This window comes from Antennarius striatus, chromosome 23 (genome assembly GCF_040054535.1).
Source record: "Antennarius striatus isolate MH-2024 chromosome 23, ASM4005453v1, whole genome shotgun sequence".
Taxonomy (NCBI): domain Eukaryota; kingdom Metazoa; phylum Chordata; class Actinopteri; order Lophiiformes; family Antennariidae; genus Antennarius; species Antennarius striatus.
Window position 1 is genome coordinate 9471411 of NC_090798.1, and position 27134 is coordinate 9498544.

At 45.0% G+C, this 27134-nt stretch overlaps 2 protein-coding genes across 3 annotated transcripts; both read left to right on the forward strand.

Moving 5' to 3' along the window:
- Window positions 1-2980: 2980 nt before the first annotated feature.
- On the forward strand, window positions 2981-11170 carry psmb6 (proteasome 20S subunit beta 6). The gene is made up of 7 exons (XM_068308262.1): window positions 2981-3312; window positions 3559-3626; window positions 3730-3795; window positions 4623-4688; window positions 5834-5963; window positions 10738-10882; window positions 10964-11170. The coding sequence occupies exons 1-7, from the start codon at window positions 3217-3219 to the stop codon at window positions 11089-11091; spliced, it is 699 nt and encodes a 232-aa protein (XP_068164363.1). The 5' UTR covers window positions 2981-3216; the 3' UTR covers window positions 11092-11170.
- Window positions 11171-11409: 239 nt separating this feature from the next.
- On the forward strand, window positions 11410-25243 carry ephb4b (eph receptor B4b). 2 transcript variants are annotated; one of them, XM_068308260.1, is made up of 21 exons: window positions 11410-12331; window positions 13901-13971; window positions 14205-14347; window positions 14415-14793; window positions 14904-15066; window positions 16023-16178; window positions 16269-16411; window positions 16640-16844; window positions 18109-18233; window positions 18302-18467; window positions 18584-18677; window positions 18963-19021; window positions 19100-19213; window positions 19554-19801; window positions 19894-20040; window positions 20115-20183; window positions 20337-20386; window positions 20496-20595; window positions 23229-23422; window positions 23949-24107; window positions 24181-25243. In XM_068308260.1, exons 1-21 carry the CDS (start codon window positions 12232-12234, stop codon window positions 24284-24286), a joined length of 2991 nt encoding a protein of 996 aa, XP_068164361.1. In that variant the 5' UTR covers window positions 11410-12231; the 3' UTR covers window positions 24287-25243. The 2 variants fall into 2 exon arrangements, with proteins under 2 accessions (XP_068164361.1, XP_068164362.1); XM_068308261.1 differs by having other exon boundaries at window positions 18966-19021.
- Window positions 25244-27134: the final 1891 nt, after the last annotated feature.

Consider the following 27134-nt stretch of genomic DNA (forward strand, 5'->3'; position numbering starts at 1 on the left):
AAACTCCTCCCAGTATTTTTTGCGATGATAGCAACCTTGTAACTTCACACAAAGATTTCATTATTTTAATTCAAACCGTCAATCAAGAATTATCTTCTATCGCAAGATGGTTTCATTTGAACAAACTCACCCTCAATGTGAAAAAATGTAATTTCATGATCTTCTGTAATACAAACAAACATTACCCCATAGATTTAGCCAAAATAATTATTAATAATGCTGAAATAGAATTAGTTCACCGTACTAAATTTTTTAGGAGTTATTATAGATAGCAGTCTCAAATGGTCTGATCATATTGACCTTGTCTCAAGAAGATCTGCAAAAATGCTCGGGATATTGAGGAAGGTCTGTCCCTTAATTCACTCCACAGCTCACTTAACTTTATATTACAGTTTTTTGTTTCCATTCATCAATTACTGCAACATTGTCTGGGCAGCTACATATCCTACATACTTAAGAAAACTGTGTCATACAAAAAAAATACCTTAGAATGATTTCCCACTCTAACAGATATGCACCCTCGGCACCCCTATTCAACAAATACCAGGTACTATCCATTGACAAAATAAATATTTATCAAACACGCTTATTCACACACAAATTTATATATAGGAATCAAGAACTTCCAGTCACCCTACTACACATGTCCATACATATCAAACTAGATACAGCAACAACAGTGTACTTTTACCATATACCCGAACTTCAAAACACCAATTCAACATCACTTTTAGAGGTCCTAAGCTCTGAAGTGAATTAAGCCCAACACTGCAATCAATATCCTCCTTCTTTGTTTTCAAAAATTGTCTTAAAAAATACCTTCTGTCTTCCTGATCTTTGCATTTGTTCTTCTGACAGATTTGTTAATCCATTTTTTGTACTGATTGTGCATGATTTGTCTTTGCTGCCTTCTTATTTTTGGAATACGCAATTTTTTGTTGTTTTCTTCAGTTGATTGTTTAGCCTGCATGTCTTAAATTTAATACAGGCAGGTGTGGAACTCTGTACAAGCCTAATAAGGCTTCGTTCCCACCTTGCACAGTTTTTGTACTTGTACTGAAAATGTGCTAAACAAATAAACTAAACTTAACTAAACTAAACATGCCAGTTCTTGTGACCCGAGCACTTCTCACCTTCCTGTGGTGGGGCCTGTCACTCCTGGTCCCACTGCGGTCCAAAGCCCACCACCTGCCGCCCTAAACAGATCGTCTGGGAGAGTTACTTACCCTCCTACCTGGTTGAAGGACTACGTGTCTAAATTGAACTGTAGGTGGTAAGAAAAAAAATACTTTGGAAAAAACAAGAGGAAAATGAAAAAAAAGAAAAGATAGAAGAAAGAAGAAAGAACTAGAAGAAAAGATTGTGAAAAAGAAAAAAAAATGTGTCAAGAATGTAAAATTGGAAATGTAGAATGTAATGTTGTTGATGATACAAAACAGGTACTGATACTTGAGTTAAAGTAAAAGAGTTGATGAGTTCATATGGTCTACAGCAGCGGGCCCCAACCTTTTTTGCGCCACGGACCGGTTTCATCTAAGACAATATTTCCAAGGACCGGTCTTCATTTGCTGGATAATCGTTAATGACGCCAGGACAGTCATCAGTCATTTTCATATTACCACCGCTGTATCCGCCACAGCGGGTCACTATCCCAGTGACATAGGGCGTGAGGCGGGGGACACTCCGGAACGACGCCAGTGCAACGCGGAGCCACACACAAAGACATACAACCACTCTCACACACATCCTACTCCTACGGGCAATTTGGAACGGCCAATCAACCTGAAGCGCATGCTTTTGGAGGTGGGAGGAAGCCGGAGAACCCGGAGAGAACCCACGCAGACACGGGGAGAGCGTTCGAACTCCGCACAGAGCGAGACTCGAACCCGCGTCCACCGTGTTGTGCAGCGCAACTCACTGCGCCACCGTGCCGCCCGACGCCAGGACAGCTGTAGTCCGCAGTGGTTTTATGTAAAACGTAGACATCAACAGACAATAAACCTTTTTTCATAAATTGATAATTGATAATCAACATCTCTATTTCGTCTCTGTAAACGAAATAATTAGAAGAAATAATTACATTAAAAACTCGATTGAAGTGACTGCACTGATGAGGTTTATTTTGAAATTTCGCGACTTACAATCAGTGCATTCAACGCAGGAGAAATATTGATCATTTCCAATAGAAAGGTGAACAAGTCAATCAAATAATAGTAATTACAATAATGATTAATGATAATAATTAGTGGATGAGGACCGCTGATCTAGGAATAACGGGAGACAATGACACCTGAAGTGTGTACCATATGTCTGGTCTACTCCGCAGTTGGGTTTGGTTTTCGGTCACAGCAGAAAATCGCTTCACAAAGACAGGAGGTTGGAAATGGAAACAGGGTTTTCGATACTTTTTGGGCGATCTCAGGATAATCTGCCTTGACTTTATTCCAGAACACTGGTGCGCTTATGGGCGCTTCATTGTGTGTGTTGATAACCTGTCACATGACCGAGACCCGTCAAGCGGGACAGATGCATGAATTTGTCAGCGCTTCATTCCACACAGACGTCACTTTTCAAATTTAACGTCTTTCAGACTCCGAAATAAATAAAACGGAAGTAATGTAAATAAGTTCTTCTTTCTGAGCGTCCTGGTACCAAATGACCCACGGACCGGTACCGGTCCGCGGCCCGGGGGTTGGGGACCACTGGTCTACAGTACAGAAAAGTAAGAATTACTGTAACGAAGATTCGAAATAATAACCAGCCATTGATGTTCTGCTTTGTTACAGCTTTATTTGAACGTATCCTTGGCTGTAAATTTTAGTTGTAAAGAAGGGATTGTTTTATAGTAATGTTTTACTTTAACTAAGGGGGGAGATGTGATGCGAGGCAATATTCGTTATCATTTATCTGACGCATTTGAATAGGTGACGTCATTACGTGAAGGGGAGGCTCGGAATGAGGGAGTTCGTGAAGATGCCAGGACAGAAAGCATGTCATATGTGTGCGCTTGAGTTCAACAAACAAAGTCCTCGTGAGAAATCCTGCCTGGCATTTTCATGACAAGTCTAGTCTAGTATTTTTTTCCCAAACAATTTAAATAAAAAGTATTTTTCCAGATAAACGTTTAACGTCAGTGGAGCTCCTTTTATTTTGAACTGCGTCACGAGCGCCCCCACGTACCGGAAGTCACGAGCCACGGACTCAAACAGAAGGAAGATGGCGGCCACAGCACTGATGCCGAACCTCGGACTGAACGTTTGTGCCAACAGCGACCTGGTTCCGGACTGGACCGACCAGGAAGTCAGCACCGGGGTGAGTGTGTGTGTGTGTGTGTGTGTGTGTGTAGGGACGGCACCGGAGCGGAGCAGTCCCGGATCTAGTTCTGTGGGCGGCTTTTAAAGAGTCAACAGCGGCTGAATGAGACAGCAGTTCTGCTGCGACTAGCGGCTGACGCTAGCATGCCGTGGCAGAAGCCATTCAGAGCGGGTCCTCTGATGTGCAGTTTGTCTGAACGGACCCGGTCCGACCGAAGCCTCTGACGGTTGTGTTTGTCCCCAGACCACCATCATGGCGGTGGAGTACGACGGAGGAGTGGTGATCGGAGCCGACTCCAGGACCACCACCGGGTAGGGGGCAGCGAGACCGGCTAGGTTCCGGTGTGCGGTTCAGACGACTCACCTGTCTGTCTGTCTCTCCCTGTGTCTGCCTGTCCACCTGTCTGTCTCTCAGAGCCTACATCGCCAACAGAGTCACAGACAAACTGACTCCAATCCATGACAGGATATTCTGCTGCAGGTCAGTTGCTGCTCTTTGTTTCTATTGTAACTCAGGGACGTATCAGTGGAACCTGTAGGACAATAGAACCCGTGTCAGTGGATCCAGGGACCCACTCCAGTTGCAGGAACCAGATCCAGTCAGGAACCGTTAGGGAACCTGGGACCCGGTTCCTGAAGCTGGACCTGTGGTTGGACAAACGGTGTGGACCTGGTGGTTCTCCAGTCAGGATCCATCTAGAGTAGATGTGTCAAACTGGAGGCCCGGGGGCCAAATGTGGTCCCCCACATCATTTTATGTGGCCCGTGAGAGCATGAAAGGTCAGTGCCTAAAAATAAATAGGTCAAGAGTGTGCTTTGACCAAAACCAAAATTTCCCAGAATGCAGTTAAGTCTATTTCAACATTGACAAAAACGTTTTAAACAAAGTTTACTTGTGTTTGATGTGATTTTTTTAAATTCACTTGGATAGTTTGATCCTTGATTGATGGAGTTCTGTGTGTTTCATAACCTGACAAAAGGATTTATGTTATAACAAGGAAAAAACAAGCATATTTTGTCTGTACAACTGTAATGTTTGTAACTTTTATAAGTAATAACTTCAGAGTTATTTAATATTAAGGAGTAGTTAAATTTCTGTTACATTATTTAGTTATACTTATAAGTGACATCTGGCCATTTGAGGACAGCCGTTACGCCGATGTGGCCCTCTGGGAAAATGAGTTTGACACCCCTGATCGAGAGCTTCAGAGACAAGTTTTAACAAGCAGAACATCTAAAAAGAGTTTGAGCAGGTCCTTTGGTGGCTCTAGAGGAACCTGGACTGTGTGAAGTTCTGGTTTGTTGCAGGTCTGGATCGGCTGCTGACACTCAGGCCATCGCCGATGTGGTCACTTACCAGCTGGGGTTCCACAGGTAAGGGGTTCTCCTACTGGCGCTGTCACACAGCTACGCCTGTTATGTCCTGAGTCTTACACATACCTCTACCTGGTTTGTCCTGACTCCTACACAATATTGGCAACATTTTCTTTGGCTTCAGAAAATAAATTAATGTATTATTATTTTTATTCTTCTCAATATTCTTATTATTGCTGTTGTTGTTATTGTGGTTGTTTTATTACATTCCGCTTCAAAGCAGTGACGTAATTGTCAGTGTTTGTGTATTTGTCCGTTAGTTCATTCGTTCGTCCGTCCATTTGTTCATTCGTTTGTTCACCAAATATCTTCGCAACCGTTGCAGATAGAAAGATGAAACAAAAAGCGCATTACTCGGGAGGCAAAGGGGATGAAAATGAGATGACCTTGAGTAAAGAAGGTCACGGTCAAATATCAACTTTTGTACACTTAGGAACCGGATAAGATGGAAGGACAAAGAAGGCCAGTGTGAGTAAGGCTTTCGATCAAAGCTAGTGCTGTGATCTACATATGCACTAGCTTTGATCTATGGTCAAAGGTAGTTCATAGCTTTGACCTACCCTGAAAGTAGGTCAGGGTAAGTCACGGGATGTTGCAGTCTGTGACTGCCTTGGTTCCTGTTAGTGTTATTACATCCCGCTTTAAAGCGGTGATTTAATGTAACTGTCAGTGTTCGTCCGTTTGTACGTCCGTATGTCGTATGTCCACCAAATATCTTCGCAATCGTTGCAGATAGAAAGATGAAACTAAAGGCACATTACTCGGGCGGCAAAGGGGATGAAAATGAGATGATGACCTTGACCTTGAGAAAACTAGGTCAAGGTTAAATTTCAACTTTTGTACACTCAGGGACCAGATAAGATAGAAAGACAAGGGAGAAGGCCAGTGTAAGACTGTAGATCAAATGACCGTAGGTCAGAGCACTAGCTTTGAAATTTGACCTATGATAGTAGGTCAGGGTAAAATTATGAATTCAGGGGTGTCACGGGATGTTGCAGTCTGTGACTGCCTGGTTATTATTATTGCTGTTGTTGTGGTTGTTGTTGTTTTGTTATTATTCTTGATGTTATTATTTTTGTTATTATTGTTGTTGTTATTTCCTGCATTTGTTCGTAACCCTCTCCTGTGTGTGACCCCAACCCCAGCATTGAGTTGGATGAGCCCCCATTGGTGGAGACAGCAGCCAATCTGTTCAAAGCCAGCTGCTATCGCTACAGAGAGGAGCTAACGGCTGGAATCCTGGTGGCAGGATGGGATCGTCGGAAGGGAGGACAGGTACTGCAGTACTAGTACCCCAGTATCAGAGTATCCCCATATGGGGTGTCAAGAGTACACCAGTACAGGGGTATCAGAGTACACCCAGTACTATTTATCAAAGTACAAGTAGTCCTCAATCTATAAACTCAGCTGTTTCCTAGAGCTGAATTGTTCTTAAGTTATTATTTAAAGGTATAGTAAACTCATTTTTAAGTGGCATACATTTTTGTTTATCATTATGAAAAGTAGGAGAAAAATTTTTTGTCAGATGTTTGGCATCATCTCTGTGGTCAGGAAACCTTAAAAGCTGCTCTGCAGCAGCTTCCGCGTCCAGTGGTCACGTTGGGTCAAAAGTCATCGGCGACACACGTCTCTTCATCAGTCAGGGCAGCCATTAGAAAGCATTTTTATTTTTTATTTCTAAATTTATTTAAGACAAGAAAACCCAAACATTTCCCACATTTCAGACTAAGGAACATTTCATACATTGGACAGATCACACAAGGCGTAAAGGAAAGATACATTGATACTAATCCCAACCTTAAAATAAAAAATAAAAAAAACTCCAGAAAAACCCCCCATAAACATAACAAAATAAATACAGTTAAAATAAAAATAAGAGGTCGATTTAATCTTGAGTTAAGGCATTTATATAGTCTGTTACATTCAGTGCTTGTTTGGTTTTAATATACTTCAGTGATTTTTTGAAGTTTTTAGTTCATTCATGTAAACACAAAATAACGGTCTCATTTTCATAATACAACACTTGTGTATATGTTGTTTGGCCAGAATAATTATGGTATTATATACATTTTCCCTTTTTCTATCCTCCAGTAAAACACCAAATTTAATGACATCATAACTTAGATTAGGTGAATTTGAATCATTTCAGTTTTGAAAAGATCTCCAGAAGGTTTTCACATATTCACACTCAAAAAAAAAAGATGTTCCAATGATTCAATTTGAGATTCACAAAATGTACAGTCATTTTTTTCCAAACTTAAATCTCTTAAATTCATTACAGGGGTAAATATCATTTATTATCTTCAGATGAGTTTCTTTAGCTTTGGGCGAAACTGGAAGGGAAAGGCATCTTGTTCTGATTTTTGTAATCTGATCCTCTGAAAACTGTTGCAAAATATTCCTCAGTAGGAGGGGAAAAAGTTTGTTTGTGACAGCACCTCTTTTAATTTTGTTTGTACATTTCTTTTCTGTGAAGTTTAAATCATTAATAAGAGGTAAGGGTAAAGACGGAAGTACTTTACCATATGATAGCATACCTTTTATTATATTCGACATTGCATCAGGGATTGTTCTTGTAATTTCCAAGTATTGTTGTCTGGTGCAATTAATGTTATATTTATTAATAAAGTCAGTGTCATTCAGAAGATTTCCTTCTGAATCCATTAAATGTACAACAGACCAGATATCTTTTTCCAACCAGTCGCCAAAACATAAAGATTTCTCTTAGACAAAATATACCTGTTATTCCAAATTGAAGAATTATGAGGGGTAAAGTTGTATTTGAAGGCCAATTTCCTGCAAAGGAGGACATTTAATGGGTAGCTTAGAAACACAAAAATCATAATGTTCTAATGTTGTTCATCATTATGAAAAATGGAAGAAGAAAATTTTTTGGTAGTCTAGCATCATCCCTCTGGTCAGAGGACCTTACAATCTGCGCTGTAGCAGCTTCCACATCCAGTGGTCACGTGGGCATCATACGTCATTGGCGACATACTTCACTTCATCAGTCAGGGCAGCCATTAGAACACAGTGCGATCACCGGAGCCATAAACCGGATAAAGCCATGATTCCCTGTGAGGTGAATGGTTGTTCCAACACCACAGGAGTTAGACATAAAGATAGGAGCCTATCTTCAAAATACCTTCGGGGAATCTTGGAAGGAAATGGACAGCAAGGATAAACAGGGTAAAAATGACCAAAGATCCGAGAATCTATCATGAGCACCCACATGATTTCCAAAGAGATTTGAAGGTAAGATCATTTTCGGACAACCCATATTATTCTAAATTCCAAAGGTTAAATGGATAATTAATTCATGTCTGGAGCTACTCGAGATATTGTTTAAATGTTTTTTTGAACAGATTATCACGCGAATATGGCACTCACGTAAACAATATCAAAAGTGATACAGGTCATTTTACTGAGAAGATCTGTGACACTGAAATAAAACATACAAAAACAGCATGTCATGCCCTGATCTTTATACATTCGTAAATACAAGACACATTAATATAAACTAGAGTTGTTATTAATTCTATTCAGTCCAACAGTAACGAATGGCGGTTAGCTCAATGCTAACATAATATGGAAAATCTCTTTGACGGGCTAGCGCATTAGCATCGGTAGCGCGATCAACTTTTACATATACACAGTAAACCAAAACGGGACATTATAACTAGTTGGATATCTCTATCAGAATCTGATTCAGATGAAGCCACCTGGGATGAGTCACTAGATGTCGGCAATGCAATTTCCTTCGGGATTAATAAAGTATATCTATCTATCTATCTATCTAAAAACTCTCATCCTCCGCATACATTGGGTAATAATTATACGGAATAATTACACCCCCATGTGGGACTCGTCCTCAGTATCTGATGATGATGACATGATTTTAGATGATATCCTGATAAATAAATGTGATACTGTCGGCTAGTTACGTTGTCGCTTGCTGTATATTTATATAGCGGCGCTGATGTGGATTATCTACAATTGCGTAACTTCCGCTGTCATGGCACGCTCCATAACTTTTGATAAATTTTGTTTTTCTAAGTCCTCATTACTCATAAGAAAATAAAAATGCCACCAAGCCTTTTGTTTAATTATGTACAGTGGGTACGGAGAGTATTCAGACCCCTTTAAATTTCTCACTCTTTGTTTTGCAGCCATTTGCTAAAATCAAAAAAGTGCATTTTATTTCTCATTTAATGTACACTCAGCACCCCATCTTTACAGAAAAAAATAGAAATGTATAAATTTTCGCAAATTTATTTAAAAGGAAAAACTGAAATATCGCATGGTCATAAGTATTCAGACCCTTTGCTGTGACACTCATATTTAACTCACATGCTGTCCATTTCTTCTGGTCCTCCTTGAGATGGTTCTACTCTGTCATTGCAGTCCAGCTGTGTTTAATTAAACTGTTTGGACTTGATTAGGAAAGGCACACAACTGTCTATATAAGACCTTACAGCTCACAATGCATGTCAAAGCAAGTGAAAATCATGAGGTCGAAGGAACTGCCCAAGGAGCTCAGAGACAGAATTGTGGCAAGGCGCAGATCCAGTCAAGGTTACAAAAGAATTGCTGCAGCACTCAAGGTTCCTAAGAGCACAGTGGCCTCCATAGTCCTCAAATGGAAGACGTTTGGGACGACCAGAACTCTTCCTAGACCTGGCCGTCCAGCCAAACTGAGCAATCGTGGGAGAAGAGCTTTGGTGAGAGAGATAAAGAAGAACCCAAAGATCACTGTGGCTGAGCTCCAGAGATGCAGTAGGGAGATAGGAGAAAGTTCCACAAAGTCAACTATCACTGCAGCCCTCTACCAGTCAGGGCCTTAGGGTAGAGTGGCCTACGGAAGCCTCTCCTCAGTGCAAGACACATGAAAGCCCGTATAGAGTTTGCCAAAAAACACCTGAAGGACTCCCAGACTATGATAAACAAGATTCTCTGGTCTGATGAGACAAAGATTGAACTTTTTGGCATTCTAAGCGGTATGTGTGGAGAAAAGCTGGCACTGCTCATCACCTGCCCAATAGAATCCCAGCAGTGAAACATGGTGGTGGCAGCATCATGCTATGGGGGTGTTTTTCAGCTGCAGGGACAGGACGACTGGTTGCAATTGAAGGAAAGATGAATGCAGCAAAGTACAGAGATATCCTGGAAGAAAACCTCTTCCGGAGTGCTCAGGACCTCAGACCGGGCCGAAGGTTCACCTTCCAACAAGAGAATGACCCGAAGCACACAGCTAAAATAACAAAGGAGTGGCTTCGGAACAACTCTGTGACCATTCTTGACCGGCCCAGCCAGAGCCCTGACCTAAACCCAATTGAGCATCTCTGGAGAGACCTGAAAATGGCTGTCCACCAACATTCACCATCCAACCTGATGGAACTGGAGAGGATCTGCAAGGAAGAATGGCAGAGGATCCCCAAATCCAGGTGTGAAAAACTGTTGCATCATTCCCAAGAAGACTCATGGCTGTGCTGGATCAAAAGGGTGCTTCTACTCAATACTGAGCAAAGGGTCTGAATACTTATGACCATGTGATATTTCAGTTTTTCTTTTTTGCAAAAATTTCTACATTTCGGTTTTTTTCTATCAAGATGGGGTGCTGAGTGTACATTAATGAGAAAATGAACTTTTTTGATTTTAGCAAATGGCTGCAATGAAACAAAGAGTGAGAAATTTAAAGGGGTCAGAATACTTTCCATACCCACTGTATTTCAAATACAGACCTGTTTCATTTTGATTTTACTGTCCCTTTGATAAATGTCAATCTCTAATCTCCATTTGGGGTCATTTAAATGTCATTACTAATCTAAAAACAAAATGTCAATACTGTTCTAAATACTAAAGTAATGTCATTGCAACTCTAATAATTGAGTAACGGGTTGTGGCAGGAGGGGGAACTACAGGAGTCGGTGGTTGTTTGTATCTAGTGATGTTCTTTAGTTGGATGTTCGTATCTTGAGGACTTCCTGTACACCCTGACTGTATCAGCCTACAAATGTTCCCCTCACCTGTGTCCTGTCACCTGTGTCAGGTATACTCTGTTCCCATTGGTGGGATGCTGGTGAGGCAGCCCGTGTCAGTGGGTGGCAGCGGCAGCAGCTACATCTACGGCTTTATGGACTCCAACTACAAACCGGGGCTGAGCAGAGAGCAGTGTCTGGAGCTCACTGCTGCAGGTACTGCCCCAGTGCATGCTGGGAACTGGATGCTAGCACACTTAAGATTTCTTCAGCAAGTATCTCCTGTCTGTCTCTCAGCGCTGTCGCTGGCGATGGAGAGAGACGGGTCAAGCGGCGGCGTCATCCGATTGGCCAGCATCTCAGAGGAGGGGCTGGAGCGACGGGTCATTCTGGGGAACCAGCTGCCCCGGTTCTTCACCCGCTGACACCCTGAGCCGCATCTATGGCTGATGTCAATGAAGGTTTCAGCGTCCACCCTGATGTTAATAAAGGTTTCAATTTCCACCCTGGTGTTAATAAAGGTCTCAATCTCTAGATAAGAAAAAAAGAGGTTGTGCATCAACTATGCGTTTTTACTTTAGAGTAACTTTCAAAAATAGGGATAAACTCCCAAAAGGTAGCACATCTAAAAAATTAATCAAGGGAGGACAAAGTACTCACATTTCCACTTTTTTTTATTTTGAACGCTTACGCGTTTCGGCTATGAGCCTTCATCAGAGCATGCTCTGATGAAGGCTCATAGCCGAAAGAGCATGGTCTATGAGCTGACCAGCTGAATGTGTTGGATTAGGACCAGTAATATCTGGTCTGGAGAAGAAGGAACTGGGGACGGTTCCGTTATTTTATTGATAACTCCGTACGTCTCGGTGTATTGATACCGTCACTGATTAGTGATCAGTAATCGGACTACCGGCCTGGGAACGCACCAGAGTTCTGCTGCAGACACGACTTGGCTGCAGACGACAGACACATTCCATCAGTTTCTAGGCCCCGCCCCTCTGGGAACGACAGAGGCTTCAGCCAATCCAGGGCAGTGGAGGGGGTGTGGCCTGCTGTGTTCTCCAGAGGTGGAACCTGAGTCCTCCGCTTTGTCTCAACTTTTCTCTCCTGCAACTTACTGGATGTTTTTACTGGAAAGACGGGACCCCAAGCGGGAACCACAGCCAGCAAAACTTCTACCGGACTCGGTTCCGTCCGGACCCACGGCCCCTTGGCGTGTGAACCTGTTTCTGGACCCGGCTCCAGCCCTCGCCGGCTGCCCGACCCAATCCTGCTCGCCTGGCGGTTGTTAGAGCTCCTGTCCCGGCCTCGGAGGTGGCCGCGCCCGCGGTGGTGGTGAGAGGCAACGAGGAGAAAGAGGAGGAGTAGGGGATGAAGAGGGGGCGGAGCTTCTCTTCTTCTTTACAAACTTTTGACCTCCGTCTTGAAAACTTTTGTCTTTTTTAAACGGACTCACTCGAGGCGCTCAGCCCCGCTGCGAGCCCAGCCGGTCGTCGGTGGTCTGTCGGTGGATCGGCTGAGGGTTCGGGTCTGATCGGATCTGGATTCGGCCGTCGGGGGTTGGGATGAATGGTCGTAGTGTGGCCGCGGGCCAGGGCTCCTCCGCGGGGCTGACACTGCTCCTCCTCCCGGTCCTGCTGCTGAGACACTGTGGGGCCGATGAGGGTGAGTCCGGTACCACACACACACACACGCACACACACACACACACACGCACACACACACACACACACAGACACACACGCACGCACACACACACGCACACACACACACACACAGACACACACACAGTGTGCTGTATAAACAGTCCAACAGTGTTGTCATAGTAATTTCTGTCCTTGTCATGCATTCTGATCACACTGTTTACGTGTGTGTGTGTGTGTGTGTGTGTGTGTGTGTGTGTGTGTGTGTGTGTGTGCGTGTGTGTGCGTGTGTGTGTTATAACATGCAGTCTGATCTTTACTGGTTTTCATTGAATCCAGTTTAGATCTGGATTCATTTTGTCTCAGGTTTTATAATGTTGTTAGATTGGTTTACATCATTAGTGGTGATATCATCAGATTGGTGACATAATCAGGCCAGACACAGCTAGTTAGAGGTCTATAAATCGCTTCATCATGTTGACTCAAAAACCAGTCCAGTCTGTGCTGCTGATAATGATGCTAATAGACATCCACTTCCTGTTCAGGGCGGAGCAACAGGACCAATCAGCCAATCAGCTCCATTTGAAGATGGAGCTGATTGGCTCAGCAGCTGTAATGGTCACATATTTAAATTCATCCAGTCAGATTCTAGATCTCCACCAGCAGCTTCTAAGGATGCTGACGGTTCTGGAACAGGACCACCTCTGGATTCTGGACCAGCATCACCTACCTGTTCTGGTCCAGGACCAGCTATACCTGTTTGGTTCTGGTGCTGCTTTAGGGTGTTACATTCACACACAGCTGATGTTGTTTGGCTGATGGAACCTCCAATCAGACTGTAGCTCTGCTCTGATTGAACATCTGATCTGATGTTCAGACCCTCAACATAAGACTGGACCTACTGCTAACCTACTAGTTAGTCCTACTAGTAGTTACTTGTACAGTATTCCCTCGCTCATTTGCACTTAAAATTACTGTATATCTTGTCCTGCATGAGATGTAAGCTTACTCTCATCTCAGGGGAGAGAGGGAGAGGCGAGGAGCAAGTTTCTCCCATGAGCTGTAGTCGAGTGATACCATACGGGAACGCTATTGACTGAAGCATCCTTGTGTGCACTGCATTCCCAAACTCATTGTTCCTCCTGCAAGTTTACAAAATTGCTTTAAACAGTTTGTAACAGTGTGGAAAAAGGTAACATAGATGGTTTAATATCTGTATGTAGAGGGTTCATAAACATTTAAATTACTGTAAAAAATAAATATTCCGTCGCTATATCACGGAATTTTGTTTTTCGCTGGTGGTTCTGGAACGCATGAGTGATGACGGATTACTGTCTTACTTGAAGGACTACATCTACTACATTTACATCTACTACATCTAGTGCTTCTAGATCACACTCATCACCACCACAATGATCATCCTCATCATCACCATCCATACAGAAGTGAAAACAACACTGACAGACAGACCTGTCTGTCTGTCAGTGTGGGTGGGTCAGGTGGGTCCAGACAGGCAGACTGTCTGTCTGTCTGTCTGAACCTGTCTGTCTGAGCCCACCTGTATGACTGAACCCACCTATCTGTCTCTCAGAGGTTCTGATGAACACCAAACTGGAGACATCCGACCTGCGTTGGACGAACCATCCTGCTGATGATCCACAGGTACGCTAGGTGTTAGCCTGAGGCTAACATCTGCCAGTCATTTTAGTAGAGGCTGCTAATCCATTAGCTTCCAGCTAACATCATCCATTCATCTTAGTGGAGATTGATAATCCATTAGCTTCCAGCTACCATCTTTCATTCATCTTAGTGGAGACTGATGATCCATTAGCTTCCAGCTAACATCTTCATTCATCCTAATGGGGAATGCTAATCGCTTGGGTGTCTGTCCTCAGTGGGACGAGCTGAGCGGCGTGGACGACGAGTCCAACAGCGTTCGGACCTATCAGATCTGCACGCCGGACAGTCTGACGTCCTATTGGCTGAGGACGCGTTGGATCCCCCGCCGGGCAGCGACGACACTCTATGTTGAGCTGCGGTTGGTTGATTCACTTTGCTTTATGTAACAAACCAGGGGTGTGGTCACAACTGGGGCATCTGTGCAGGTTCACCATGATGGACTGCTCCACCCTGAATCGCCGTCACTGCAAGGAGACCTTCAACCTATACTACTACCAGTCGGACGCTGACGAGGCCACGCCCACTCACCCGCCCTGGATGGAGAACCCGTATGTCAAGGCGTCCACGGTGGCGGCGGACCACCTGCTGCCCTACGGCGAGCGGCGCACGGGCGGCGCCCAGCGCTACAACATGAAGCTGCTGCGGCTGGAACAGCTGAGGGGGGCGGGGCTCTACCTGGCCTTCCAGAGCCAGGGCGCCTGCATGGCACTACTGTCCTTGCGCGTCTTCTACAAGAAGTGCCCGCCCCTCCGCCGCGCCTTCGCCTCCTTCCCTGAAACCGTTCCCCACTCGCTGGTAGAGCAGGTAACCGATCACATGACTCCTGACCACACCCACCAGCTGTACAAAACCTTTGTTTCCCCGAATGTTATGGATGAAGGGGAGTGTGTTTTGTTGGTGTGTGTGTTCTGCAGGCTCAGGGGGTGTGTGTGGAAAACGCTGTCACGCCACCCGGCGAGCATTCACAACCTCCCAGCTTGCTTTGCGGTCAGGATGGGCAGTGGGTGGGGCAATCAACATCCAGCTGTGCCTGTCGCCCCGGATACGAGGCGGGTGAGACCGACACCCGCTGTCGAGGTGAGACAGACACGTCCTTTCAGTAAGAGCAGTTGTCTGTGTCTTTACAAAGTAAGAGCACCATCTGTGAATTTACAAAGTAAGAGCGCGGTGCAGACAGAGGGCAGCAGGGGTAGACTCTAGACTGACGCCAGGTCGTCTGGCAGCAGCAGGAAGAGGAACCTCGGGGTCTAGGAGAGCGCTGTGACTGCTAACTGCTAGCTGCTGTGTCTAACTCCACCTCTGCTGCTAAGCCAACACGTGGAATCAGCCAGCATCCTGGCCATAGGTAGTTTCCATGGTAACCTGCTGGGGAAAAAGTGGATGGAGTGAGAGATGAGCGTGTGGAGGGAGGAATGTCCAGGCGTCTCGTCTCTGACATCAGCTGCATGGATCCGTTTGCAGTCGTCACTGCTTTTGTCTTTGTCTCTGGGCGAGGCGGGGGGGGGCGGTCGCTGGAGCAGCATCCTGTTATTCTCTGTGAGGTCAGAGGTCAGCTGACTGCAACAAGAAAGCATCGCAGCGCCAACATCAGCCGGCGGCTGATCTTGATGGACCTGAACACAGAATGAGTTCAAATGACAGCGTGGCTGAGAGGTCAGATGTCAGCTTCCTGCGTGTGTGTGTTTTGTGTGTGTGTGTGTGTGTCTGTGTGTGTGTGTGTCTGTGTGTGTGTGTGTGTGTGTGTGTGTGTGTGTGTGGAGGCTTGTCGGGAGATGATGGTGATGACATCATGGCATTTTCCACATCCTGTTGAAGTCAAGGTGACTTCCTGTCTGTCATCCTGTCTCCAGTTATTGTTTAGTAATAGAAAGCAGTCCTAGCTCTCAGAGCCAGGCGCTAGCATGGTGCTAGCACGGCACTGCTTCCTGAGGTTCACCACGATCCGTCCGTCCATCCGTCCGTCCATCCATCCGTTCTGCTGTTAGCTTTCCTGTTTGACCTGCTAATGCTAACTCTAAGGTGTTTTTCCCCAGCTTGTCCGTCAGGTCAGTTCAAGGCAAGGTCTGGACCGGGTGGCTGTGAGCCGTGTCCCATCAATAGCAACACAACCATCCCAGGCTCTGCCTACTGCCCATGTCGCCCTGGTTACCATCGCGCTGACTCTGACCCGCCACACTCCGCCTGCTCCCGTAAGCCAATCAGTGACATCACTGTGACATCATTTGATCCTGTGTCTCTACCTACCCAGTGTCTGACCCCGTGACCTCTGACATTTACAGGCCCCCCCTCTGCCCCCCGTTCCATCGTGAGTCAGATCAACGACACCATGGTGACCCTGGAGTGGAGTGAACCGCTGGACCGGGGGGGACGGGTCGACCTGACCTACCGTGTCCTGTGTTCTGTCTGTCGGACCTCCAGCAAGGTACAGTTCCCCAACCCAGTTAGTCCAGAACCAATACCAGTTAGACCAGATCATCAGGACCCATTAGACCAGAACCTTCAGGACCAGTTCGACCAGAACCATCACAACCTGTCAGACCAGAACCAGTTCAACCAGAACCATCACAATCAGAGGGTAGTGTTCAGCTCAGTTGGTTGAGCTCTTGCCCCCGTACCCTAGATGACTTCGCCCTGCTTGCGTTCTCTCCAGGTACCGGCCATTTCCTGTTCTCCGTGTGACGACAGGGTCCTCTACTGGCCGGGGCAACATGGACTGACTCAGCATCGCGTCGTCATCTGGGGTCTCCGCCCACACACCAAGTACACCTTCACCATCCAATCACTGAATGGCGTTTCTCCTCTGAGCCAATTGGAGCCAGCCTCTGATAAAGTCAACGTGACCACCAGCAGAGACGGTAAGGTCAAGAAATCGCTGTCAGTGTCTGGAGGGATGCGCACCGGGTCATCCAGATCAAACAGAGCCATTACTTTATTTTATTTTATTTTAGATTTACAGGCAAACCTCAGTTTCCGTCCTCAATTCGTCCCAGAAGGCTGTTCGAATACCGATTTGTTCGAATTCCAAATACATTTTTCCCATTGCAAATAATGTAAATGGTCTTAATCTGTTCCAAGACGCTAGAAAACTACCTTTTTTCAACATAATATCCATCCAGTTTCTGCCTCTGTATCTGCGTACTATGTGTTAAATCATAATGTCATTTATATATCAAATTGTGTAGTAAGGAAACATATCAAAGAAATGTAAAAGAAAGACGCAAACGCAAGAAAGTGTTAAGCACGATCCTGTGTCGCTCTTATTTTGGGACTTCCTGTTTTACCCGGAAGTGGTTTCATGTAAATATAATGCTCTTGTTCTGTTGAATGTGACATGCGTAATGTGCCTGTGTTCAATTGTTTGTTCAGGTGAGCGTAGCAGTCTCCGGTTCAATAAAGAAGAGAAAAAACTTATTTTGTTCCGCTGATCATTCACCACACAGATTCCGGTACGAGTTACCATCGTCTTTTGGACAGAAATTTACAGGACAGCAACTCGTACCGTAGGCAATGGAACGCAAATTAAGTGAAAAATTATTGAATACAGTAAACTAAAATAAAAAGCACGTTACATTTAAAGCATAAGAACAATAAAGATGTTTTACCTTTGTGGTGGTGAGCAGTTGGTACATGTGAATGTTGGAGAGGGAGAGGGGGAGGAGGATGGATGTTACTGTGTTTGTTTCGCACTCGACTTCCAAATTTTGTTTTACTGTATTTTATTTTTTTTAATTTATTTTACTAAATTTTGTTGTTTTGTTTTTTTTTGTTCTTATTACTTTATTCTATCTTTATTTTGTTAAAGTTTATCCTGTTTTATTTTTTTTCTATTTTGTTTAATTTTACTTTATTTTAAATTTCAATCTATTTAATTTAATTAAAACTTTCTTTATTAAATAACATTTTCTTTCGTTATTTTGCTTTATTCTATTAGATTTTCTTCTGTTTTATTTTATATTCCTTTGAGGTAGAACTGAGAATAGGTCCTCACCGTTCGGCTCGTTTCATTGGATGCCCTGGGGTCAGCCCTCTGGGACACCTGTGTATTTGTGGGCAGGCCAGGCCAGTCCAACTCGTTACCCAGAATGCCTTTGAGAATTGGTGACAGGCTTGTGTGTGTAGTCCTCCCTCCAGTGTCGGGCGTGAGACGAATGGCAGCCTCAGAAACCAGTCTGTCTCTGGAGTGGAACGCTCCGGTTCAGAACCAGAACCAGGTCCTGGACTACCAGCTGCGCTACAGCCCCAAGGTGAGCCCCCCCCCCCAACCAGCCAGGCCACGGGAGGGACTGTGATGTAACTGTGATGTCATCATCAGGATGGGGAAGAGGCGGGGCAATGGCAGTACGTGTCCACCAAGTATGCGTCTGTGGTTCTGAACGGGCTGCAGAGGGCATGGCGCTACCAGGTGCAGGTCCGAGCACGGTCCCAGAACGGATACGGGGCATTCAGCACGACGGGCGTCTTCAGCACGCTGCCTGATGGTACAGCTGTCTGTCTCTATGTCTATCTCTGTAACTGTCTGTCTGATTGATTGGTTAGTTGACCTGTTGATTGATTGGTTTATTGATTGGTTGATTGATTGATCTGTCTCTTCCAGCTGTTTCTCACTCGCTGGTTCTGACGGTGGTTCTGGTCTCCATGGCAACCCTGCTGCTCATTGCCGTGGTTGTTGTGGCTGTGTTCTGTTACCGGTAAGAGAGTGTGTTCAGGATGCTCCTCCCTGCTCCAACAATGGGCCGCACGCACACACATACACGCACGCACGCACACACACATGATGACCAGAGTGGAACTCAAGGTGGGTTCTAGACAAAGAATCTTGACATCCTGTCTGTCTCTCTGCCTGCCTGTCTCTGCCCATCTGCCTGTCTCTTCCTGTCTGTCTGCCATCTGGGTGTCTGTCTTCCTGTCTCCCTGCCATCTGCCTGTCTCTCTCTGTCTGTCGTCTGCCTGTCTGTCTGCCTGTCTGTCCCCAGCAGGAGGCTAAGGGGCTCTGAGGCTGTGGACCGGACCGGACCATACCAGATGGGACAGAGTGAGTATGCGGGCCGCTCTCAAACTGGACCAACCAGCTGCTGCTTTGCTTTAACTGATGATGATGATGATGTTGCAGCAATGAAGGTGTACATCGACCCATTTACCTACGAGGACCCCAACGAGGCGGTCAGGGAGTTCGCCAAGGAGATCGAGGCGTCCTTTGTGAAGATCGAGGAGGTGATCGGAGCAGGTACGAACCCCACTGGTTCTGGTTCTGGTTCTGAAAAACCCAGTGACCCTCCGGGACGTCTTACAAATGTAGAAATGTTGCTGTCTTGATATGGTTTGGGTGTTCTGATTGGCTCCTTCTGGTGGCTTTTGGTGCCCCAAGCAGGAAGTCAGGGCATCAAATCTGTTTCCATGTTTTGTCTTGTTTTTTTAATTCCACTTTTTTTTGCTTTGACGTTTTGTTTTGTTTTTGTTTTCACATTTTATTTTTTCTTTTGTTTCCACGTTTTGATCACCACTCATCAATAATCAAAGTGATTGTGATTGATCAGCAGCATCACAATCATCTCAACCTTGTCCAGGTGAATTTGGGGAGGTGTGTCGTGGGCGGCTGAGGGTCCCGGGCCGGAAGGAGAATTATGTGGCCATCAAGACGCTGAAGGGCGGCTACACGGAGAAGCAGAGGCGGGACTTCCTCTCTGAAGCGTCCATCATGGGTCAGTTCCAGCACCCCAACATCATCCACCTGGAGGGCGTGATCACCACTTCCTGTCCCGTCATGATCCTCACTGAGTTCATGGAGAACGGGGCGCTTGACAGCTTCCTGAGGGTGAGACAGATGCAGCAGGTGGACACTGAGTCTCGCGACCTGTCTGTCTCACCTGCCTGTCTCACCTGTCTGCCTTTCCTGTCTATCCTCAGATCAATGACGGACAGTTCACCACCATCCAGCTGGTGGGAATGCTGCGTGGGATCGCAGCCGGGATGAAGTACTTGTCCGAAATGAGCTTTGTCCACAGAGACCTGGCTGCTCGAAATATCCTGGTCAACTCCAACCTGGTCTGTAAGGTGAGACAGGCACACCTGTCTGTCTGCACACCTGTCTGTGTGCATCAGCCACTCACTTTGCTGTTGTCTTGTAGGTGTCCGACTTTGGTCTCAGTAGGTTCCTGACTGAAAACTCGTCTGACCCGACATACACCAGCTCACTGGTCAGTCAGCCGCTCCACAAGCCAACATGCTTAGCATTTGCATGTGCTCATGAAAACAACACATTATTGAGTTGACACATGTGTCATCACTTTGGTAGACTCCTGGTGTTCTATTTATGTTTGCAATAAATTCCCAATCGCCTTTTTTCCCAGGGCGGTAAGATTCCCATCCGGTGGACGGCTCCAGAGGCCATCGCCTACCGGTGGGTCCTGGTCCTCAAGGTTCTCCTGCTGTACCAGAACCAGCTTCAAGACATGTGTCAGTCTGTGTACACAATCCACAAAAGTTAATTAATCATTTGATTTGTGCAGGAAATTTACATCAGCCAGTGATGCCTGGAGTTATGGGATTGTCATGTGGGAAGTGATGTCATATGGAGAACGACCTTATTGGGACATGAGCAACCAAGATGTAAGAAAAACATTTGACAATTTTTAAGGAGTTTATCATGAAATCTATAAAAATTAGGAAACTTTTTTAAAAAAAATTTTTTTTAAACAAATTTAGCACTAATAACTTAAGAACAATCAAGGTTAAAGAAATAAAAGGAGTCTCAGATTTTTCAAAACTTAAAAATTTTACAATTTAAAAGCAGAACTTGAATTTCCATAATTGTAGAGTATATGGTTTGGGTGGAATCATGGCGTAAACAACTGCAGTGGATCTACAGTATGTCTGTGTGGTGCATCACAGCAAAACACAACACTCTAACTAATCCATATAATAGATTTATGTCTGTGGCGCCTCGCAGTAAAACACAACATTCCAACCTATGTGATAAATCTTTGTCTGTCTAGTGCATCACAGTAAAACACAATGCTCTAACCCAGCGGTCCCCAACCTTTTTTTTCACCACGGACCGGTTTAATCTAAGACAATATTTTCACGGACCTGTCTTCATTTGCTAGATGATTGTTAATGACGCCAGGACAGCTGTAGTCTAATAATAAATCATCCGCAGTGGTTTTTATGTAAAATACAGACATCAATAAACAACAAACAATCTTATTTTCATAAGTTGATAATCAGCATTTCTGTAAACAAAATAATTGCAAGAATTAATTATATTAAAATCTCGATTGAAGTAACTGCATTGATGAGGGTGTTTTTTAAATATAGCGACTGACAATCAGTGCATTCAATGTAGGAGAAATACTGATCATTTTCAATAAAGGGGTGAACAAGTCATTCAAATAATACAGTGGTACCTCTACTTACGAACGTCTCTTCATACGAAATTTTCAAGTCACGAAACGCCTCAACAGGAAAATATTGCCTCTTGTTACGAAAGAAATTTCAAGATACCAAAGGTAAAATACAGTATGGGCTGCTACTCGCAGCTCCCAAAGTTCCCTGAACATAACATTCTTACAGCTGCTCTGCCATTGGCTATTACCTAGCATCTTGCTGACATCCCATTAGCTAAGAGGGACCTCTTTGTGTAGCTATATAGGTGTCTATGCAGCGTCCTCGTCAATCGGCCCTCGACCCATGAGGTGTTGTGATAGTTTTACGTAAATATATCAACTTTTATAGTATTTACTATGGACCCCAAGAAAGTGATGGAGAAAAGAGGAAAATAAAAGAAATAGTTTTTTTGTCCATACAAACAAAGCACGAAATAATAGAAAAGCATGAAAAAGGGATGCGTTTGGTTGATCTCCCCAAAGAATATGGCCGTAATTCATCTACAATCACGTTATTAAAAAAAAAGGAAGCCATAAAACACCAGGAGTTTAAGGCATCACGTGGGTGGTTCGAGAAGCTCAAAAGGACGACTGGAATTCACACTGTTGTTCGGCATGGTGAGGCAAGAGTGCATGAACCAATGAGGACAGCAGCTAAAAGGTAGATGACTATCAATTTTATTCTTTATTATTTGTTTTTTACGTTATGCACAACTCTCATTTATTGTGTAATAACCTAATTGTAACATGCATTTGTTACATATTTTGATGCATTTTTATGCTTTATAAAACATTTATGTCAGAATTTTGGGGGGCTTGGAATGGATTAGGGCATTTGCATGGAAAACATGTCTACTTACAAAATTTTCTACTTATGAAATTTCTTCCACAATCAATTAATTTCGTAAGTACAGGTACCACTGCAATTACAATAATGAGAATTAGTGGATGGGGAGTGCTGATCTAGGGGTGATGGGAGACAATGACACCTGAAGTGTGTTCCGGACGTCCAATCTACTCCGCAGTTTGGTTCTCTTCACAGTCACTGCAGAAAATCCCGCTCCACAAAGACAGGAGGTTGAAATGGAAACAGGGTTTTTCATACTTTTTGGGCGATGTCAGGATTATCTGCCTTGACTTTAATCCAGAATACTAGCGCAGTTGTGGGCTCTTAATTGTGTTGATGGCCTGTCACATGACCGAGACCTGTCCAGCAGGACAGACGCATGCATCTGTCTGTGCATCAGTCTGCACAGACGTCACTTTTCAAAATGAAACATCTTTCAGAGAAATAAATTTTAAAAATGGAAGAAATGTAAATTATGTTTTCTTTCTGTGCGGCCCGGCACCAAATGACCTACGGACCAGTACCGGCCCAGGGGTTGGGGACCACTGATCTAACTAACCCACATAATGGTTATATGTCTGTTGCATGTCACAGTACAATACAACACTCTCACCCACATAATGGATCTATGTGTGGCGCATCAGAGTAAAACACAAAACTCTAACCCATATCATGGATCTATATGTCGCGCATCACGGTAAAATAACGCTTTAACTCACATAATGGATCTTTATCTGTTTGGCACATCACAATAAATCACAAAGCTGCAACTAACCAACATAATGGATCTATGTCTATGTGACACATCACAGTTAAACACAACCTGAATCAATCACAGTTTATCTCCCATCCCCATCTCCCGGGTGTGCCACACCTACACCTGACATTTAAACTATCGGTAGGCCTGTCATGGGCTCTATCTGAATCTACCTGTTGTCACCTGGTGACTCTTTGGCCACATTAAACACACCTGGACACACTTTTCTTTATCCTCTTCATCTTTATTTCAGGTGATCAACGCCATTGAGCAGGACTACCGGCTCCCCCCCCCACCGGACTGCCCCTCCTCCCTGCATTCGCTCATGTTGGACTGCTGGCAGAAGGAACGAGCCAATCGGCCCAGGTTCTGCGATGTTGTGGCGTCGCTTGATAGGCTGATTCGAAACCCCGCCTCTTTGAAGGTGACCCACCCAGAGGGATCGAGGTGAGACTTGTGTAGGATTGGCAGGTGAGGTCCTCCCTGGGGGTTCCTGCCACTGGGCTAACAGACTCAGGATGCTACGTTAAGAGCAGCTGGTGGGAGACAGTTTCTAACACGTTTAATCCAAAGTCTGAAGCAGCAGGAAGACAAAAAAAACCTCAGCGTTTAACCTGACGACACTGAACTGGTTTCCAGAGTCTGGGCCTGTCTGTAGGTCCGACCTGTCAACAACTGCTCATTATAAAATGCTGGAAAAGAATCACCATGACAACCAGTGTGGAAAGATGATGTCATAAACCAGAACAAGCTTTTATTCTGAACTGTAGAACGCCTTCCTGTTTGCTGCTGACCTGCGGCGTCACTAGAGTGTTGGTGGTGCTGCTATTTGATGTAGCTCGCTGGCAGGGATTAAGCTCGCTCGCTGGGTACTAATGTAAAGTCCAGGGGTCAGAGACCGAGTCCAACTGCTCAGATCAGGTGAGGGCTCTTCTCTCCTGTGTGATTAAACCCGCCCCTTCTCTGCCTGCAGCCCGTCCCAGCCCCTGCTGGACCAGCGCGTCCCGCCCCCCCTGTCGGCCTGCGGGTCCGTGTCGGAGTGGCTTCGGGCTATCAAGATGGAGCGCTACGAGCCCAGCTTCCTGCAGGCCGGCTTCACCAGCCTGGACATCGTGTCCCAGCTGAACACAGAGTAAGGCCTCGCCCACGCCGTCCCCGGGTGCCGGTCCGTGGCTTGTTCTCACACTGTGTGTTTGTTTCCATAGAGACCTGCTCAGAGTGGGTGTGACCCTCGCTGGTCACCAGAAGAAAATTCTCTCCTCTGTCCAGACACTCAGGACACACAAAGCTCCACCCACTCTCCTCTACTGACCAATCACAGCTTGCCGTCTGTCTGAACCCATCAGGTCACCACTGAGCCCAGAACTCACAAAACTGACCCACACTGACCAGTGAGAAAGCTGCAGCGAGGCCACACCCCCAGATGGGCAGTCCGGTCAGGGGCTTTGGGTGACCTTTGACCTTCCAGCTTTGATTCAGGTTCAACACACCTCTGGCTGCCATGGTAACCAACCATTCAGAGCCTAGGATTGACTTAACCACTACCGTGCCTTTAAACTGAGCCCGCTGCTGATTTGTCGGGACCAAGTGAACTTCCCTTTCCTGACCACACCCACTGCCTTCTGGACTCATCAGCCAATCAACACGTGCCTAGAAGACCCGTCTTGAGGCTGAGCCCAGCAGACATATTCAGACCGAGGAGGAGGAGGTTCGAACGAGTCTACAGCAGTGCTTGCAGGAACACCGAGGACTATTATGGGTTAGCCTTGAGACGAGGCCAGGGTTTGATCTGGACTGTGAGCTGAGCTGAACCAGATGCTGAGTCCTGGTCCTGAGGAGGTTCTCAGGAGGGGTTCTGAACAGAACCAGAACGTCCTCAGAGACGTGTCGGAACTCTTTTTGTATTTTAGCACTTTTTACATTCATTATCTGCTCGCTGGAGCCACGTATGAAAACGTTTTTACACATTTAAAGGAAAAAGAGATAAAGGAACGGGCCGGAGGAGGAGGAGCCTTGTTCAGAACCGACTGTCATTGGCTCTTCCCTCAGATGTGATGAATCATGTCCAGCAGAACCTCACAGAATGTGTTTGGTTCCGAGCTACTCAGCCTGCAAACGTCGGCAGTTCGTCAAACTGTTGCATGATAGGAATATTTCCGTCATATGACCGGTTCCACATCTGTTGAACAATGACGATCTGCATTCTGGTTTAACATTGGGGGGCTGTCAGCCAATCATAATAAAGATGAAATGTCCCGTCCAATCAGATGTCTTCATCCGTATTTGTTTACTGTCATGATGCTGGCATCAGAGGTCACCGAGGTCGATATGATAATCCAGACAAAGCAGCAGCTGGGACCTGGGTCACATGACATGTCTGTCTGGTCGTGATTGGCTGCCTGCAACCTGCCGCTGCAGCCCTTTTGAGATCGATCAGAACATTGATCAGGGTAACAGGACTTTGATTTGTCAAACAGATCCATACTGAACTAACTCCTGTTGATAATGTTTATCAGTTAATACATTAATGATATAATGATGATATCAGGGTTCCCTCCTCTGGAGGACGAGCTTCTAGTCACAAACTACAGAATCAGAGGGGTGGGGCTCTGCCTTGGCGGCGTCTGGTCACATGACCTCAGCAGCTTTTCCTCAAATGATTTCAAGATGGTAAGATGTCTTTAAGAGAAAACAGCTGATGATGGAGGCTGGCTCCGCCCCCCAGGACCAGAACCTCCAGGAACACCCGCAAAGGTTCTGGACCTCCTCACACCTCCTCACACACTGAGATCACTGCTGTTTGAGGAATAACCTGGATTTGAACTGGTTCCTGTCTTCACACTGCAGAATGCCGGTGGTGGTGTCACTACAGAATCCTGTCTGGTTTTAACACAGTGGTAATGTCACGGAGTTCATGTTACCTCAAGAAAGTCGTACATCGCTGGGATGCGCTGTAAGAAAAATTTGTGCATCCCAACATGATGTTTATTCATCCAAAAAGTAATAACAGAATGTACGATAGAAGTGTACGCAAGGATTTAGTTTTGCCAATAGTCAGTCATTTTCTAACCTGCTTAATCCACTAACGCAGGTCGCGGGGGAGCCGGTGCCTATGCCTATGAGGCGGGGGACACTCCGGGCACAACGCCAGTGTACCGCAGAGCCACATAGAAACAAACAATCATTCACACACACACTCCTACGGTCAATTTGGGACCGGCCAATCAACTTAAAGCACATGCTTTTGGAGGTGGGAGGAAGCTGGAGAACCCACGCAGACACGGGGAGAGCATGCGAACAGTGCGGGACTCGAACCCGGGTCCGCCGTGCTGTGAGGCGGCAGCGCTAACCACTGCGCCGCCGTTTTGCCAATAGTACAATATAAAAACGAAACAAACTAAATTTTAATGTTTTTATTAGTCACATAACTATTTAAGTAAAAAGAAAAAAACTTGAATAATGTATTAGTTTTATCAAAATGTTAAAGCCTGGTAGTCATTTACAAAAAACAGTTTTAGAAATAAAGGAAGATGTAATACAGGTTTTTTTTGTCACTTTCGCTTTTCACTCAATAGTTTTCTTTGCTCTTAATTCATATATTTTCCTGTGGACACTGCACCAAGCTGACAGCCTTTTCCATACAGATTTCAGTAATAACTGTCAGTAATATCTGTCTCTTTTTCTAATTTATTTGATTTTTGATTGTTTTTTATGCAAGAAAGCACTCATTGTTACTTGGTTTTTTTCCAACTTTTGCATCTTTTTTGGGGGTTTGATGATAATCAATCAATCAACCTTTATTTGTATACTGTGTGCCCTTGTTACCCGCGGTAAATGCGTTCCAGGAACCACATGTGAATAATGAATTCTGCAATATAGTGACAAACTATTCATGTTATTATTTACAATAATTTTAACGTTTATGAACCCTCCCCATACTGATATCAATCCACCTTCTGTCTCATCACCTTTTCCCACACTCTTATCGACTGTTTAAAGCACTTTTGTGTCTCATGGAGAACGTAGCACACTTTTGGATGCCTTCAACCAATAGAATGCGTGTACGGTATCACATGACTGCCTACCAAAAATCTGCGATGAGGTGAAGTCGCGAGTGTTAATACGCAAATGCGTGAGGGCACACTGTAGTGCTTAATCA

Excerpts from the sequence above, each read along its gene's own strand:
- ephb4b (XM_068308260.1), top strand. The coding sequence starts at position 12,232 with ATGAATGGTCGTAGTGTGGCCGCGGGCCAGGGCTCCTCCGCGGGGCTG. Across the intron at positions 16,845-18,108 it reads CGTGACCACCAGCAGAGACG|TCCTCCCTCCAGTGTCGGGC; the intron begins GTAAGGTCAAGA and ends TTGTGTGTGTAG. Across the intron at positions 20,387-20,495 it reads CCAGAGGCCATCGCCTACCG|GAAATTTACATCAGCCAGTG; the intron begins GTGGGTCCTGGT and ends TGATTTGTGCAG.
- psmb6 (XM_068308262.1), top strand. The coding sequence starts at position 3,217 with ATGGCGGCCACAGCACTGATGCCGAACCTCGGACTGAACGTTTGTGCC. Across the intron at positions 3,627-3,729 it reads GACTCCAGGACCACCACCGG|AGCCTACATCGCCAACAGAG; the intron begins GTAGGGGGCAGC and ends TCTGTCTCTCAG. Across the intron at positions 3,796-4,622 it reads GACAGGATATTCTGCTGCAG|GTCTGGATCGGCTGCTGACA; the intron begins GTCAGTTGCTGC and ends GGTTTGTTGCAG.